The sequence below is a fragment of the Drosophila gunungcola genome, unplaced genomic scaffold (genome assembly GCF_025200985.1).
Source record: "Drosophila gunungcola strain Sukarami unplaced genomic scaffold, Dgunungcola_SK_2 000148F, whole genome shotgun sequence".
NCBI lineage: Eukaryota > Metazoa > Arthropoda > Insecta > Diptera > Drosophilidae > Drosophila > Drosophila gunungcola.
In genome coordinates this window covers 22718-39822 of record NW_026453309.1, presented here as the reverse complement: position 1 = coordinate 39822, position 17105 = coordinate 22718, and the positions used below count along the sequence as shown (strand labels likewise).

The 17105-nt window shown below is 40.5% G+C and overlaps 3 protein-coding genes across 4 annotated transcripts; 1 reads left to right on the top strand and 2 right to left on the bottom strand.

Annotated features, from left to right (window-relative positions):
• Positions 1-1133: 1133 nt before the first annotated feature.
• On the bottom strand, positions 1134-11808 carry LOC128265705 (probable G-protein coupled receptor Mth-like 1). Of its 2 annotated transcripts, XR_008268906.1 has the most exons (3): positions 9260-11808; positions 3576-3778; positions 1134-2648 (listed from the first exon to the last, which is right to left on the bottom strand). XR_008268906.1 is itself a non-coding variant. In XM_053001902.1 (2 exons), exon 1 carries the CDS (start codon positions 11200-11202, stop codon positions 9262-9264), a length of 1941 nt encoding a protein of 646 aa, XP_052857862.1. In that variant the 5' UTR covers positions 11203-11808; the 3' UTR covers positions 1134-3778; positions 9260-9261. The 2 variants fall into 2 exon arrangements, 1 of the variants encoding a protein (XP_052857862.1); XM_053001902.1 differs by having other exon boundaries at positions 1134-3778.
• Positions 11809-13518: 1710 nt separating this feature from the next.
• On the top strand, positions 13519-14162 carry LOC128265720 (probable small nuclear ribonucleoprotein G). The gene is made up of 3 exons (XM_053001917.1): positions 13519-13676; positions 13740-13887; positions 13959-14162. Exons 1-3 carry the CDS (start codon positions 13645-13647, stop codon positions 14007-14009), a joined length of 231 nt encoding a protein of 76 aa, XP_052857877.1. The 5' UTR covers positions 13519-13644; the 3' UTR covers positions 14010-14162.
• Positions 14163-15991: 1829 nt separating this feature from the next.
• LOC128265714 (40S ribosomal protein S19a) lies at positions 15992-17055 on the bottom strand. The gene is made up of 3 exons (XM_053001912.1): positions 16969-17055; positions 16597-16667; positions 15992-16507 (listed from the first exon to the last, which is right to left on the bottom strand). The coding sequence occupies exons 2-3, from the start codon at positions 16665-16667 to the stop codon at positions 16108-16110; spliced, it is 471 nt and encodes a 156-aa protein (XP_052857872.1). The 5' UTR covers positions 16969-17055; the 3' UTR covers positions 15992-16107.
• Positions 17056-17105: the final 50 nt, after the last annotated feature.

Below are 17105 nucleotides of genomic sequence, written 5' to 3'. Positions count from 1 at the left end.
TTTATACATTAAGAAATGTTTTTACTATTAGTGTAACAGCTATAAAATTGCCAACCATTATTTAATTTTAAAATTAAAATCCATTTTCTCAAACATTTGTTAGTTCATTTTTGTAAATTGACAGCAAGAACAGTTCAACATCTTGATATTAATAACACAAAGCCTGGGAAAACCAATTCAAGAGGTCACAATTGTAAAAAGATTAGCTTAATCCCAACGATTTCATTGTGGACATGGTGATTCAGTAGGGGCAATTGACTCAATCATAATCATTATTTTGGGTCGATAACATAGGCAATATGCAAACTCGACAATTTTTTTTTTTTGCATCACACTTCGTTTATTTACTTTGCTATTTGCAGACGTGATGACGGTGTTATTGAATGCTGGCGTATTTGAAATATTTAACCGGTTTTTGCTCTCTCAACATTGCCTTAAAGGTTGATTGCACCACAAACTGTAAATAAAAGCCACACCTGAGCACTGTGGGATATATTGTATACAAAAATGATTTCAATTACAGAGATTTTGCCATAAAATGCCACTTTATTACGACCATTTCCAAGTAGAATTATTCATATTTTAAGATAATCATGTTTTCGGTAGCACCCAAATATCGTGGAAACGAACGAATTAAACCCAAACACTTTTGCGCCTCTTTGGATGATTCATTTTGAAAACAAACAAACAAAATTGCCGAGTACCTGATTCACAAAAATTAAGATCAAGTCGTAGATATGTATATTAGAGAAAAGAGAACACAAAGCAATATTCGCGGTTTTTCAGATAATAAATATATGTCAGAACAAAATGGCTGAGATTTGAGATGAGATTTGATGGTATGGATAAAAGTAATACAATTTGTTGACCATTGTTAATGAAGTTTCTGAAATTATAAGACCAGCTAAAAGAAATTGGATTTGAGCCACTGTGCCTGTAGATCATTTGCATACAAAGCGGGAAAGAGTTGACAAACTGCTGGAGGCGGCGATAGAAGATTGCGGTTCCAGTCCCACGTCGACAAAGGTTTTCAGAGGCATCCGCATCTGAAGTGGGTCACAAACGCGATCACCACAATGCGGCAGGAGCACCCATGAGATGCCCGCGCCGGCGACAATTGAAAGACATTGGGCTTTTTCTGGTTCTTTGTTTGTTTAGTTTCATTGATGTTTGCCAAAAAGCTTTATTGTTGTACGGTAAATATAAATAGTTTAGTGGTTGCTTGGTCAGTGGCAACAATTGCCATCATCATCATCATTATTTGTGTAGTGTACAGTATTGTGCGGGCGTATTGTATGAATATTGGGGACCGTATCTGTGTATATCTATTCTATATAGCTGCACATTTATGCCAAATTTCAGTTTCGGTTTCATTTAATTGCCATTTCAGACAATTTTTGTTCCGCATGTTTATCTATAAAATGTTCCCGCTCTGCGCCATTAATTAATAGCGAGGAGGCGGCGCTGGAGGGGCACACACGCCTCCAAAAGCGAATTATTGATATATTCCTCATGAATGCCATACAATATATGATAATTATCGTTAAAATACTCTTGCTCTCGGGGGAAATCGTTCGAAATTCGCTTTTGAGGGCGAGGAGCAACTGACTAAGTGGGTTTTGCAGACTTCTTCAATCGCTTTAGCTTTAGTTTTAGTTACAGGTTTAGTTAACAACTGTTTGTATAAACACAGGGACTTAGCATCGATATACGGGCTAAAACTTATTGGCTATTCGTTGTGGGGTTACATGGATTCGAGCAAGGTTGGACAATTTGCATTTGCCAGTTAAAATGTAAATATTATTTATACATAAATCGCTTAGCAAATGGGGTGTACAAAATACCTTTATATACAATAGTCAATAATTAGTATCAAAATTACGATCTATGTTGGTGTAAAGTAAAAAATGAAAATTTGAACCGGCGGACGGCACTATGTTGTCCATTTCTCAGATGTATTATTCCCGATTAATGCGGTAAACATAAAAGATTTTTCTTTTTTGTATGATTGCCGGGTTTTAAACTCTTGTTCCTGATAATATGACAGGATATTCAAATCAACATAGTGCCTAGGACTTCAAATATTTCATTTTCTGATAAAAAAAAAAAAAAAGTATTCGCTGCCTTTGTTTCAGTCATTCGATAATTTCATATTCGATTCGTTGCTTCGCTCAAAAAGTACAAACTACATGCAAAAGAAAGCATAATATTTCCACGTCGATTATAATTATGTACAATTAAACATATAAAAACACTCGACCGCTCTTTAGTACGGGGAGAATTACTTTTGGCCTGAACACTTTGGAAGTTCTACTACATAATACAATAGTTACACGCACGTTAAACGTGCAAGCGTAACTTGAGCAATAAATTAAGATTAGTTAATTACAGAAAAAAAAGTGCATTACTTAAATAAAAATATAAAATAATAAGAAATAAGAAATAATAATTGTACTGCATTGTAGTTTCTGCGTTTTCAATACCTAAAATACGTGGGGGATGGGAATACATTTGAATTTGGCGCCACAAGCAGGATCAAGGACAACGGCACTGCTTGCCCTTTAAGTTTCAGTTTCAGTGAAGTGAGTGTGTCTGTGTACTGCTTTGCCATTGTTTAATTAAGCGCGCTTTCTTTTCCACCATTTAACCTTGATCGATAAATATTGTTGAACTTTCGATGATCAATTTGATTGTTTCCCCGTGTCATTGTGTGTGTGTGTCTGGGTTTAACGTTTCTGTTTATGCCTTGAAGTAAATAAATTTCGCTTGTTTACTTTAGACATAAGAAAACACACAGAAATGTTTCGATGAAAAACGATTATGCGGCAAACATAAAAATAGTTCCAGTCAGCATTGTTCTTCCAGTATTGTATTCCAGTCAAAAAAAAAAAAAAACAAAAATTATATTGGGAAATGGAAATGTCAAACGCACAGACAAACTGGATGCAATGCAAGCAGTGTGTGTCGAGTCAATGGAAGTCGAAGTTTACCAATCAGAATCAGCTAATTCAAATGTTTAACATCTATTTACATATGTGTTTGTGTGCGGTGGCTGCTGTTTTTCTCACACTTGAGATTTGAGTCGGAAAAAGCAGAGCAGCGATCTTAACTAAACAACAAAAGTGCCTCAACAGCAAATTCCTTGTGGTTGCCACACTTATACAAATTATACAGTGTCGTTGCTTGGAAGTGAAAGAGCAACAATAGCTCTGCTTTGTTTTGTCTATTGTGAATTCCTGTTTGGCTGCACATTCCATTGCCAGCAGCAAGCATTTCGCAACACTGACCAGAGTGTCCAATTAGAACGTGTTAATGTGACCCGAACTGCTCTACCGTTATTCTGCTCTTACTACTTCTTTTTACTGCTTTTGCGCGTTGCGTTGCGTTGCGTTGATGATGAATTAAAATATAATAATACGTTCCTTTTGTGCTGGCTCAAATTGAAGTTGAATACTAGCAAGCTGGCAAACGGGCAAACGGGCGTGCGGAGTACTTTTTGTTCCACAGCGGTTGTTGGCCGATTTCAAAATCACGCGCAAGACGCTTACACACACACACACAACACACTCACTCACACAATTAGCTGGTCTGGTCAGCTCGCTTTTGTTGCTGCGATTGCGCAAGTGTGTGCCTCGTCTCGAAACTCCAGCTTTTGCTGCTTTTTTTTATACATTTTTTTTTTCCTCTGCTGAGCTGCCCATTGCCATTATTTCGCTCGTTCGGGGTCTGGACTTTTGTATCCGGGCCTGACTTTCGCATTGTCGCTCGTCTCAGTTGTCTGCAAAAAATATAAAACGAAAGAAAGGGGCACAAATAAGTACAAATTTATATATGGTACGTGTGCGTTTGTAAGTACTAAAGTACAGTACAGTGCGCTCAAGATATTAGCACTAAAAAAAAGTGTTGGAAAGGGCTCTAATAATAGGTTTCTGGGCCTGGTTTTTATCCGAGTTTTGCTTTACTCAAATGGCTTGAGGTATTAAGCCTACATCTCAGATAAGGAAGATCGGAATATATATGAATATGGGGTATAACCAAATATATATAACCACTTCTAGGTTACATTGCATAGCAGACTTTCTATAACAGAAATAAAAATAATAAGTACTTTTTAGAAGTTGCCTACATATAGGTTTTACTAGCTTTTATATTTTGTATACATTTACAAAATTTGAAATTCTCAGACAATTATTATGGTTACCGTTTAGCACAAATTTTAACACAACTAAGTTGTTTCCAACTGTCTGGGCAGGAACATCTGCGAATCGATGAAAAACTTTTGAAAATAAACGGAAATGGGTACGATATTTATTTTGTTTTAAATTTGTGCGAAAAAGGTGCCATGTGGAATATGAAGCTTTGGAAAAAAGTATACTATTTCTTTGTTATTAGACCGCAATGTTACATTTATGTTATACAAAAGTTAAAGTCTAACGATTGAAATAAACTTACTAAAGATAGGTATGTTTATCACACATAATCAAGTGCTTACGTTTAAAAAAGAACTAAATTAGCTCTGAAAATAGCTATTATTTTAACCGCAACTGTAAGTGCATGACAACAGCTTCCTCCCTTTTACTTTCCCTCCCCGACGAGGAATCAGATGTCGACCGACGTTGCAGGCACAAATTAAAAAAATAATGCCCTGCGTAAAATGTAAATGGGCCACAGTGCAATTATAACTTGAAAAAGTGCAGAACGCTCAAATTAAAAATTGCCGCTAAACTCAAATTAACGCAAAGCATGTGTGCGTGTGCGATCTGGAGATGGACATTTAGCATTCTTACAGAAAGTTTTCTTTTCATTTATTAATCTCTTTTTTTTTTTTTTTTTTTTGCCAATTTGTGGAAAAGTCAACAGGAAGGAATTCATTACGATGCCAAGTGGCTCAGCGCTTGTACAGTAGAGAAAACTTCACATAATCATGGGAAAACTAAGAAGATAAAAGCTGACCCAGATAAAATACAAAATTTTGAAGTTTCGGAATTCTTTCCGTCGATTAGATAATCCACAACGAATCAGCTGTGGCTCATATTTCTCTCATATTTTTATGGTTTAATTTCAGGGGAGCTATCGGTCACGTTCTGGGGTTTGCAAGCAAATAAGAATTATTGGACAATTACGGGAAACAAAAAAAAAAAAATGAAAACAAAATAAAATAAATTAGCCAAACTGAATTCCGTCGTAATTGAAAAATTCTTTCTAATTATATTAGTAATCATCCTGTGTAAACTCATGTCAAACATGTGAATCTAAGGCAATTATACGATTCTTTTTAATAGAATCATAAACGAAACAACTAAATTATCAAGTGCTGAAGGGGATAAAAGGTGTAACTCAAGCGTAGCCAAGCTATTAGATCTCATAACAAGTTGGGCATAGCTTATTTTACGCTTTTTGATCATGAGCCCCCCATTTACACATCATGATTACTGAACCACACAAGATAATCATACAAATTAGCGATTATAGAAAGTGTACTTTTGGTGATCCCAAAAATTATTGTAGGAGAACTGCTGTTTTCACCTCAAATTGGCAAGGAAAAACTCTTTTCAGAGTGTTAAAACTATAATTTGTAATGTCATGTATTAAATACTTTTGGGTTTGCTCAAACAATTGCTAGGAATGGCAATGTAACCTTAATATTTGCCATGGTTTGTTTTCTATGCAACAAATTTCCTCAATTTTGAAAGATAGTAATCTGGATACAAAGTTTTCTAATAAATTTATAATAGTTTTAAAAACCTGAGTTCAAGACAGTTTATTTTCTTATTAAATTGATTTATTTATCTATAGTTTGTCCTTACATTTTTGTTAAAAAAAAAGTATTTAAGGCAATTTTTGTTATGATTACTTATTAAAATCGCTGACTATGTCCTATAGCTGTGCAAAAATCAATCGCTTGACCACTGGTAAATGGTGAATTTGAGCAGCATTCACTGTATTCAACGGTCTGCGACCACTTGGCACTGATTTGAGGGCAGCAATAGCACGACGCACGCCGCAAGCCGCACGACGCATGCCGGTAAATGCAATTTGTTCAGGGGCCTGTGCATTGTGCATCTGTGCAATTTGGCTGACAAACGATGCCCGTAGACCGCACATAGCAGATTGCAGATCGCAGATCGTAGATCGCAGAGATCGCAACTCCATTTCTGCAGCGGAGTGATGAGATGAGGATGAGCGTGACGGGGACACGCTACTCTGGGATTATGCAGACGCACACAAATGGCACGGCAGCTGCATTACCAGTTGCAGTGTATTTTCATAGCATTTTCAGTTGCCACATGCAGGTCACATCACAGACTGGTTTCCCCCCGTTGCCCCCTGCCCATGCCACTTATTGCGTGCGAGCCACGATTTAAGGGGCCAAATAACTCGGTTGCATAATCCCCGAAATGCGAATGGGGCCCATGGGCCAAAAGCCCAGTGTTTGTTTTGTTTTCTCTTTCGCTGGGCAAAACCTCGAAATCGGAATCGGAATGGGAATGGCAATCCAAATCGGACTCGGACTCGTACACGGACACACACTCAACACATCACATCACATCACATCTGTTTCCCGGGACCAAGACCGACGAAGGTTCCCAAAATAATGACGCGATCAGGGCCCAAAATAAAAGTAACAAACAAAATAACACGAGAGGTAAGAAATACAGTCGTACAACAATAACTCGTACCACCAGCTGCCAAACACAATAAAAGGCTACACATTTTCCATAGACCTCAAATAAATAAATTGTGTTTTGGATTAGAAACTTGGGAATAAAAAAAAAAATTTTTCCCAATAGATCTTTTAAATTTATTTTTATATTTTTACCATAAAATGAGACAAAAAATAAATATTAATTTTCTGAAAATGAAAATATACAACAATCATGCAAAAATGTTGTTGATGATTTCTGGGAATATTTATTGAAATATAAATGTTTTAACTAAAGATCAATAGGAAATAGGAAACATAATTAAAATATATATGTATATATATATACATAAAATTAGCATATTAACCACTCTTTAACTAGGTTTTTTTTAGTGTGTTCGTGGTCATTAGCTTATTAAAACGTATGTTTTAAATTGCATGTGATAATGATATATGAATTAGTATTTGTGGAAGACTTTTTTTAACATTGAACCTATTTAAATAAGAGCTCAACATATGATCAGTTCCAAGATTGAAGGACTTAATCCGAACTATTAAACAACTAAAGTACTAATTCACAAATTTAAAACTGGCCTGTCGTAATCTATACATATAAAAAACATGAAAATACACATTTAGTGGGTGGAATGGAAATCCAGATTGCAGAACTCCACTTTCCTTATCGTGTTGAACTACGGTGTGTTTACATATGATAGCAACAGTGCCGAGTTTTCACGGCCTTTTGTTTGCAAGTGCCGAAGCCCGACTGTAGTTTGCTTGGAGTATGTAGTTTTGGATGTGTCAAAACCACTTGAGAGGCAACAGCAAAACCGGCAAACTAACAAACCAGCAAACTAACAAACTAACATAGCAATAAGGTAAATTAGACAGATAGAAACACAAACAAGACAGCGATGAAGACGAAGACGAAGACGAGACGATGCCGGTGCGCTTATCACACATTGCTGCTCGTCGTCGTCCAATTTAAACTCAATTTTCCCATTCGGATTCAGATACGGATGCCATAATGCCCAGAAAGCAAACGTAAAACGTAAACGGAACGATCCGGACCCGGTTTTCCATTATCTCCGCTTGCGTGTGTGTCAAGGGTTGCGCTGATTACTTTATGGCCATGTGGAAATCGACAGGAAATCGGCCGACCCGGCGTCAGAGTTTTCCGATGAAAAACGAAAAACATATAACGGCACGGCACATTTTCATCTTTATGGACATTCTCGAACTCAAGTACTAGTGCTACACGCGAAATCGTAAACTTGGCGCATGTTGTAAAGCATTTGGGAAATGGTCATGCAAATGGAACTGACCAACCGGATAGTCCTACTTGAAATTTTCCCAAAACCATAAAAACAGGATGGGACATTGTAGCGGAAGAAAAAAAAAATCAAAAAAACGTGCCGGCGCCTATTGTGAAATCACTCCAGGTAGCCAGGAAATCTTCAAGTTTATCTGTGCATCTGGATGAAAATACGTCCACGTCTGGGGCGTGAATGTCGATATATAAAGGGTATTTTCCAAAGGACAAGCCATGCTCCTGGGGTAACTAACCCTATTGAAGCGAACTCCAATGGTTTTGTTGGCTGATTTTCCCCCTAGAAACCCCGAAACCCTAGATTACCCTGGATAACCAAACTGGTTTTGGCTGTCAGCACTTGAATGCTGCATGCTCCACACAAACACACTTTTTCCATGACAAATTCCGGATTTTCTATTTGCTTCCAAATCTTGTAAATACATACCAAAGTATTTAGGTTAAATAAATAAGTAAATAAGCAATTATCACACAAGTGAACCTCTAAGAGAGAGAAGTGAGAAAATTTCATTTAGCGGAAAACCCAGCTTATGATGTGTTGATCTATCCAATTATTCATAATTTCGTTGTTATTTATTGGTTCAAAAAGTATTGTATTCTTTGAGAATAAATACTTTATGTGAGCAATTTAATGTAATTTTTTGGAATTATTGAATTTTAGGAGAAATATCTACTTAAAATAAATTTTATTAAGATATAACTTTCAGTCTTTCTAAATGATTTATTTAAATTGTACATACCATTCTATGATTACAATTTTTAGTTTAAAAAAATAGTATGATTATAGTTTTGAAAACCTCTTAAGAACTTTAATATTAGTTAAAATAAATATATAAAACCGCCCTTACACTGATCTTTGTCATTAAATAAAAATGTTTCTGTTTTAATACGAATGCTGGTTGGTTGGTAGATTTAAACTAGTGATTAGAAAGCAAGTATTTGGAATATCCAAATAAATTTAGATGAAATAAATGCTTTTGAGAGCTGTAAGATTACCGCACCTGTACGTGTGCTTTGTAGGACTGAACTTGCCATGATGCATGGCATAGCCGGCGAACAAACATATAAACCAACCCATTGAGACACTTGGCATTCCTGGCTACGGACCTGGAGCTCGTTGAATAAGCGATAAGTCTATCAGTGAGTGGCGGTGTGTGTGCGGGTGTGTGCGTGTGTGTGCTTAAAGCCCTATTTCGTAAGCCACTTGGCTGGCAAAGCGCTTTGTTTGCCCTGGCAAACAGAGCTATCTATGCGGAGCTGCACTCGCTATCGGGTGTTCAACTTACGTTTAGCAAACCGTTTCCATTTTAACGGCCGGAGTGGGGGGCATTGGTGGCTTCTCCGGCGAATCCTCCGGCCGTCCGCTGTCCGTGGCCGCATTGCTGGCTGGCATGCTGGCGGTATTCTGGGTGATCTCCGTGCCGTTGGCCAGCGAGGGCAATCCCTGCGAGCTGCTCGAGTGCTGCACTCCATTCGTGGTGTTGGTGATGTCGTGGCGCAAGCGCGGGCAGAATATCCGTCGGCAGGCGGTCCACACCTGCGGCTGGCAGCCCACCACAATGAAGATGAACACGCCCTGCAGGGCGTTGATCAGGTCGGTGAAGAACCAGGCGCCATGCGGTCCGCCCACCAGCCAGGACAGGATGTCCGCTATCCAGGTGACGCCCATCACGACCACCAGCTTCAGGCAGACGCGGCCCAGAGCGGACTTCTCCGTGGAGGACTTGACATCGTCCCGCTTCCACAGGCCGCAGGTCAGCTGGTGGGTGGTGGACACGAAGAGCGCGATATTGGCGCACAGCAGCAGACCGATGGGTCCGTAGAAGTAGGCGAAGATGGAGAGGTTGCGGTTGTCGTACCAGCAGTACAGTTGTCCAAATCCCGGCCGCAGCAGCGTCGTCTCCGGCAGCTGGTCCACACAGGCGGCCACAAAGGTGATCAGCAGCGGGCCGCCCCAGGCGTACAGCGAGTAGAGGAACAGTCGCAGTGCCTCCTGGTTGCGCTCCAGCGAACTGGGCCGAAAGTCGCGGAACGTCCACCAGATGTTGAAGCACATGGTGTTCAGCCAGAAGAAGGCGGCCAGGAAGAAGAACTGCATGGCGATGGCCAGCAGCAGGCAGCTCGCACTTCCCGGCTGCAGGCTGGAGCTCAGCTCCTCGATGGCCAGCAGCACTTTGCCCAGCAGCAGGCAGGAGACATAGCAGATTTGGCAGCGCCAATGCAAAGCATGATGCACGGCGGGCAGCAGGAAACCGGCCACCAGTGTGGCGGCCAGAAAGAAAATGGACACGAGTATTCCGCCCGTGAGCACGGCCTTCTGCAGGTTCTGGCCATTGATCTCGTGGGGAGCAGCCCGTCCGGGGTATCCCGACTGGCTGCCCAGTCCTGCCTCGGCGCGGAACAAATGCTGGCAGGCTATGATCTTCACCTCGCCCGGGCGCTGTGTGTGCTCCAGGCAGTATTGTTCGGCGCTGAGGTTCTTGTGCGGCAGCTGCAGACCGGCCGTTTCCCGGTCCAGCCTGGCCTCCTGCCAATCCCCGGCTATGGAGTAGCCCCCCCTCAAGGGGCCGGCGCACTCGGGCAGGCCGTAGCTGGTCAGGTAGCTGCCCTCCGGTAGCTGCGGTGCCAGACGGAGTAGCCCGTCCACCGGGTGACTGGGCTGCAGGTCACAGTTCTGCAACTGGGTGTTGTAGCTGCCCCACTTGCCGCAGCACTTGCGCAGGCGCAGTGCGGGCTGCTCCTTCAGCAGGGCCGTGGGCTGGTGCCCGCCCAGATCCTCCAGTGCGTCGGCCGTGTGGTTGAGGCACACCAGGGCCACCTCCCAGTCGACGCAGTAGTCCTGCGGCCGGACCATCAGACCGCGTTCCCGTACATACAGCGTGCCGTTGGGAAAGAGCATCACGTTGGCGCCGCGACTCCGGAAGAGCTCCTGCGTCTGGTCTGGGCGGCAGGTGGGCCGGCTCTTGGGCAGAAACTTGAGGAAGCGTGGACTGGCGCCGTGGGGCTCGAAGAAACGCTGCTGCTGCACCAGATACACCATGGGCAGCCACAGGGCCTCGCTGCCGGCAATGCAGGCGCCACTGGTGCCATTCAGGTACTCCCCCGAATGGCAGCACTTGTTCAGCTTCACGGTGGGCGGCGGCGAGGGGCGTGGCTGGGGCTCATCGCTGGCCAAATTCGAGGACACCGCCAGCAGAAGAATAACGCCTGTGAGTAGGCCACGATCCATCGTTGGTGCGTTTTTGTTTTTGTACGCTGCTGCCTAGCAAAAGATCTCTAGTTTCACAGGTTCTCCTCTTGTCGTCTTGGCCTCAATCTGCAATTTATGCGCTATGTACACATAGCTTATTCGTTTTTTGCTTTTTTCGCTTTTCTCGCTTTTCTTGCTTTTCTCGCCTCCCGTTTCGCCTCGTCGGGTAACACTTTTCGTCGCTTTTCTTTTCACTTTTCCTCTCTGCCAGCAGCGAGCGTAAACAAATGGAAAATGCAAGATTTCACCGCCGTTTTGGCTCACGTAAGTTGGCAAACAAACAAACAAACAAAATCGGGGCGTCACTGGAAAATCGTCGAATCGGAATCCAAATCGCATAAATAAACACACCACAAATAGCGTTTGTTGTCAGTAGTTCACATATGTATATCACAGTTTCATTAAACTCGTCGGTCAGACAGCAAATACCAATTTGTGTGCTATTCTACCGATCTTTTCTGTCTAAATTTTCAGTCGTAAACGGCGCGCGTTGTAAAAAAAATAATGGGTTTGCGATCGGGTTTTAAACGCGCAGCAGCCTTTTCCTCGCGTTTTTTTTTTTAAATACTCTCGTTGACGAGGGAGGGGGAACTTTTATATGGGTCTGCGCCAGTGTGACCGTCGCGACGAGCCTACAAAATACCCAGGCGCCGTAGGGTCACACCACCATACTATCGTCTGTATGCCTGTCGATATTTTAAAAAAAAAATTGTATTTTAGTTTTCCTATACTGTTGGATTGTTGAATTTGTCATGCCTTTTAAAGAAATTAAACAAATAAAAAATCCGCTTTGGAAGCTTTTTCATTATATTCCATTTTGCTTTATTATCACTGAATCAGATAATCGTACTTATTTATATCACGTAGTTCATGTCTAATAGTTTTTAAATATAATACAAATATAAATCATAAAGTCAACGTTTTTTTCAAATAAATTAAAACAGTAACGCGAACAACAGTTCATAGATTTTAAATAAAATGTTATTGAGACTACCCTTATTAAAAAGTAACAGCTCTGTATAAAACCTCACGGATAAACTTACGAAAAGCCTCTACGCCTGATCGGTTTCAAATTTTCAGGATCCATGTATTTTGGGGTACTGTTTACGAAAAAATAGGTCAAAGTTTGCGACAAGACCGATTTCTCGGAAAATAACGGAAATTAATATTTTTTTGTTTTTTGTCAATAAATACAATCCTATGCTAAATCCATTGAGATCTAGTTAAAATACACATTTCATGTTAAGTGACTTTTTTGGGTAAAGCTGATAGTTTACGAGAAAAATGCAGAAAACTTTTGCCTTCAAACCTTCAAACATTTTAAAATGAGCGCACAATTAATTGGACCGGGGTGTCTCCACTAAACTCTTAACAATATTTTTCAAAACTTTCGCTTAATTATTCATCTGTAAGGTTTTCGCTTATCTAACGCTTTATTTTTCTCATTTTTCTCTACATCATAATTTATTTTTATTTTAATTTACGTTATGGTGTTTGAAATTTTAATTTTATTTGCTTAAGGTTTTTATTATAGGTTTTAATTTTGTTGTATATTATTTATATGCAGTAGCACTAGTTTTCGGTAGATTTTTCATTAAAAATGTTTTTTTTTGCAAATATGGTGCAGAAAAGGAAGAAGGAGTTAAAAAAGAAATGAGCAATATAAATAAAAGCGTCGCAGGCAATCGTTTCGCGCGATTTTTGTTAAAATTTTTTTTAATTTTGCCTGCACATATAAGTTGCACATCGATAACATTCTTTCCGATAACATTAACGAACACGATAATGTATCGATGTCTATTAAGAAGTTTGCTCATTCCTGTCTAGGTGATATTGCCAGATCGACCCGTAAATATACCTTGAACTTTTGTTTGGATGTGTTTTTTGATAAAGGTCATATTTCGGAAGAAATTGTCAAAAAACCAGAAAAAACTTTTTTAACCGTTATTTTTCAAGAAATTGGTGTTGTCGAAAACTTTGACCAATTTATTCGTAATCAGGACCCCAAAATACATGGATCCTGAAAATTTGAAATGATCGGGCGTTGGAGCTTTTCGGAAGTACATCCCAAAAAAGTAAGAGGTTTGAACACAAAAAAAAGAATTTTGGAATTTAATTTTTTTAAATGCTATCAATAATTATTTATAAGATATAAAATTGAATACAATAAATTTGAATTGTGGTAGATTCTTGAACGTTGAATAATAATTTTTGTTGTGCCTTCTGTCATGTTTTTTATGTGAACAGTTTTGTGAGCATTGCTACTGGTCCAAACATTAGTGTTGCAAAACGGAGGAAGTAAAGGAATACCCCTATTCCGCCAGATCAGTGTGACAGTATTGCATTCCATTGAAAGCAATCGATAACAGCAGTCCGCATTTTTACTTGGGTTTCGCGTTTTTAGCAAATTAAAGCAGCAACATGTCGAAAGCCCATCCTCCAGAGCTGAAAAAGTGAGTGAAAATGGGCTGTAATGGTATAGTAGTGTATATATCATATGACGGAAACAATTTCAGGTACATGGACAAGCGGATGATGCTGAAACTGAATGGAGGACGCGCCGTGACCGGCATTTTGCGAGGTTTCGATCCCTTCATGAATGTGGTCCTGGACGACACGGTGGAGGAGTGCAAGGACAACACGAAGAACAACGTCGGAATGGTGGTAAGACGAGCTCCGTTCGATCTAAATTTGGTTTCGTTAAATGTCTAAATGATTTCCCCTTCCGCCACCAGGTAATCCGCGGCAACAGCATCGTCATGGTGGAGGCTCTGGACAGGGTTTAGCACCCGCCTCGGAACTAGGATCGCCATCTGATCCCCTCAAGCACCTAAATCGTTAGCCGTAGTGTCTAGTCTTAAGGCTCCCGAACATTATTGCGCTGTACACCGTCAGAAAATAACACAAATTCGTAAATAAATTATGTTCTAGAGAGGAAATGTAGTTTCTCGCAAAACCACGGACCTTTTGGTCATTTCTCTAATAGGTTTCCTGCTTTTCGCAACTATTTAAATAAATAAATAGTAACCAGCAAGCTTTTTCCAAAATCCATAAAGACATCGTCATGACTGATGAGTTATTATAACTTTAGTCAAAACACACCTTCAGCCCTATAAATTAAAAGATATTGTTAAGTTAACAATTTGCGAGCTATTTAGACTGAATGACGATGCTGCCATGAAGAGAATCATTCAGGATTGGCAAAACTTATTTTTTTAATTAGCATTTCAGTAGAGTTATAATCTTTTTATTCGATTTTGGGGAAAATCATTTAAAATTCTATAAATTTGGACGACTTATGCCATATTTGTATGTAACACTATAAATTACATGAAACAGGAATTATGGTCGTTATATACCGTTTTAGTTATTCCCGCAAAGTTACTATAGTAACTTTTATTGTAAAATTGTGGATAACAATTTTAAACCAGAATTATATACGTACAATGTAGGACCATAGAATTTTTCATAAAAAAAGAAACCATCCTAATGCACATGTTGAATGTAGTGTAAATCATACACTAGACATTGAACTAGACAGTTTGCAATACAGAAACTTTATTAATAACACAATAAGTGTCGGCTCAGGAATTTAAAACCATAATTTAACTAGCATACGTAATCAATACTCTTCTCTAATCCTATATCTCTTTATTTCTTGTCTTTTACCTTACTATTTCATATAATATTTTAGTTTCGGTTCCGTTCTGCAAATTTCGGAGAATGAAATATAGTTATGTATATATTTCATTAACCAAAGACGGCATTGCAATGTAGAAGGTATAAATCTTTTTGGGTCGATAAAATGATTTCTTGTGATTTTCTAGGCCACGTTTCTATACTTCTTGTTGGCATATTTATGATTGTACATAAGTAAGATCCTCTATGGAATATCTTTACAATAAGATAGCCGATCCCCGACGTCGTCGTAGAAGAGTTTTGCAGTAGAATAATCACCCATAAGTACTAGAGGGATTGGGATTTGAAAGTGGTTTCCATGGGCTTGGCGCCCGTATTCTCAAGGCAATTACCTCAGCCCACAAACCAGCTTCTAGACTAGTAACCTCCTCAGCATTGGCATACCCTGCAGGGGCCTCTCTTTGCATAGCCTTAGACAACCTGCTGCCCCCTTGGAAACTCAGCCAGCTATTGTATAGATGCAGTTCCTCCAATTCCAGATTGCCATTCGGTTCCAAAGCAATGTCGCTAAGAACCAGGAATGTCAGATTGGTTAACAGATTCCACAATTTCAGAGCTCAAGAACTGTTGCCTTCAAGACCAGCGCTATACCGACCTGATTGAGGCAATACACCGTTGTCCTTTATTTAACAAATCATTTTCTGTGCATTTTAAGGATCCATTAAATGCACAGCTGCAACAAAAATATAATTTCGAGAGAACTATCGCTATTGTAGTGAAGCAAATCGGGAAAAGAAAAAGGCACTCACATTCAGAGTTGCCTGGACACCCAAATTATTAGAAATTTCAGTTAAATGTTTGGTTTTACTTTATCAATTCTGCCAAGCACACAAAACACTAAGTTCAAAATAAAGATATGTGTAGGTTTCAAACAGGGTCTGATTGGCAGGTTATAGGATAGACATGATGAGTCTTGCCTGTTTGGTTTGTTTTAGAAGACATGCAGAGTCTTGTACTGCTCTTTTTTAAAGACCTGGGTTACCTACTTAAGAGCATCATTTCAGCCAAATATGCTTTTTGATACATGTGCAAAGATAGACAGACAGCGGAACGAATGCGTTTTGCAGACTTTTGTGAATTTGTTGGTTTTATTTTCTCATCTCTCTCGTGCAAACAAAAAAGCGCTTACAGTAGAAGTCCAAAAAATGCTATTTTAGATTTCGAAAGGGGCGCCGTTCTCGCGATTTACTTGGAAATAACAAGGGGGCCGGTCTGCTTGGCGGCGTCGCGCTGCTTGACCACGATCTGGTTGGCAATGCGATCCAGATCCCGCTGGCCAATGGAGCTCAGCTTGCGGCCGCCGTCCGGGTGCTTCTCGACCAGGCGGGCGTGCTCCAAAGCCTGCAGGGCCTTGCGGGCACAACCGTCGGCGGCACGGCAGAAATGGGACGGATGGACGCCGTTGCGCTTGCGTCCTCCGTAGATCTTGGTGATCGAGCCCACGCCGGCGGGACTGCGGTGGTACAGGTGGCGCAGGATCGAGGCGCAGCGCACATAGAACCAGTCGGGATCGTAGGGGGCCAGCTCCTTGAATTTGGCGGTCTTAACGATGTCCATCTGGTCGGGCACCTTCAACTTGCCAGTCCTAAATTTTGAATTTTTTGGGTGATAAACAAATCGGTTGTGAGGTTATGTGTGATTGGAGTTTATGCCCTGTCTATGGCGAATACTCACTTCTTGAGGAAGACGGCGACCGCCTTGGTAACCGCGTGCTGGTCAATATCCTTCACTGTGACGCCTGGCATCTGCGGGGAAAATGAAAACGTTAAAACTTTGCCAAAAAAAACACGTTGTTCCCAGTTTTGCGACTCTCTCACACACGCACGCACACACACACACACACAGACTCTCGCTGTGGCGCACACACACGCAGGGGCATAACAAAAACGCTTGTCTGGGGTTTTTCCCCTGGAAAATCACATTTCCCGGGCCTCAAGCCCGCCCACTCAATCAGCTGCCGCTTAACGCTTGCTTTTTCATTTAGTTTAAACCAATCGGAACACAAAAAAAAAATAGTTATTCACTTGAAAAGAATTCGAGCACAACCTTTCTCGTTAAAGTCAACCGGAAAAAAGAACAAGGCGCGTGAAGTTGGCTGCGGTTATTAGAGCTGGCCTAGTGAATCGATATATCGCATGGTGGTTTGGCGTTGCCACCTGTCCGACCTTTGGTGTTTTTCAGCA

Bases quoted from the DNA above. Each gene is read 5' to 3' on its own strand.
- LOC128265705 (XM_053001902.1), bottom strand. From the start codon at position 11,202: ATGGATCGTGGCCTACTCACAGGCGTTATTCTTCTGCTGGCGGTGTCC.
- LOC128265720 (XM_053001917.1), top strand. From the start codon at position 13,645: ATGTCGAAAGCCCATCCTCCAGAGCTGAAAAA. The intron at 13,677-13,739 runs GTGAGTGAAAAT...AAACAATTTCAG, and splicing joins CATCCTCCAGAGCTGAAAAA to GTACATGGACAAGCGGATGA. The intron at 13,888-13,958 runs GTAAGACGAGCT...TTCCGCCACCAG, and splicing joins AGAACAACGTCGGAATGGTG to GTAATCCGCGGCAACAGCAT.
- LOC128265714 (XM_053001912.1), bottom strand. From the start codon at position 16,667: ATGCCAGGCGTCACAGTGAAGGATATTGACCAGCACGCGGTTACCAAG. The intron at 16,508-16,596 runs GTGAGTATTCGC...TTCAAAATTTAG, and splicing joins GTCGCCGTCTTCCTCAAGAA to GACTGGCAAGTTGAAGGTGC.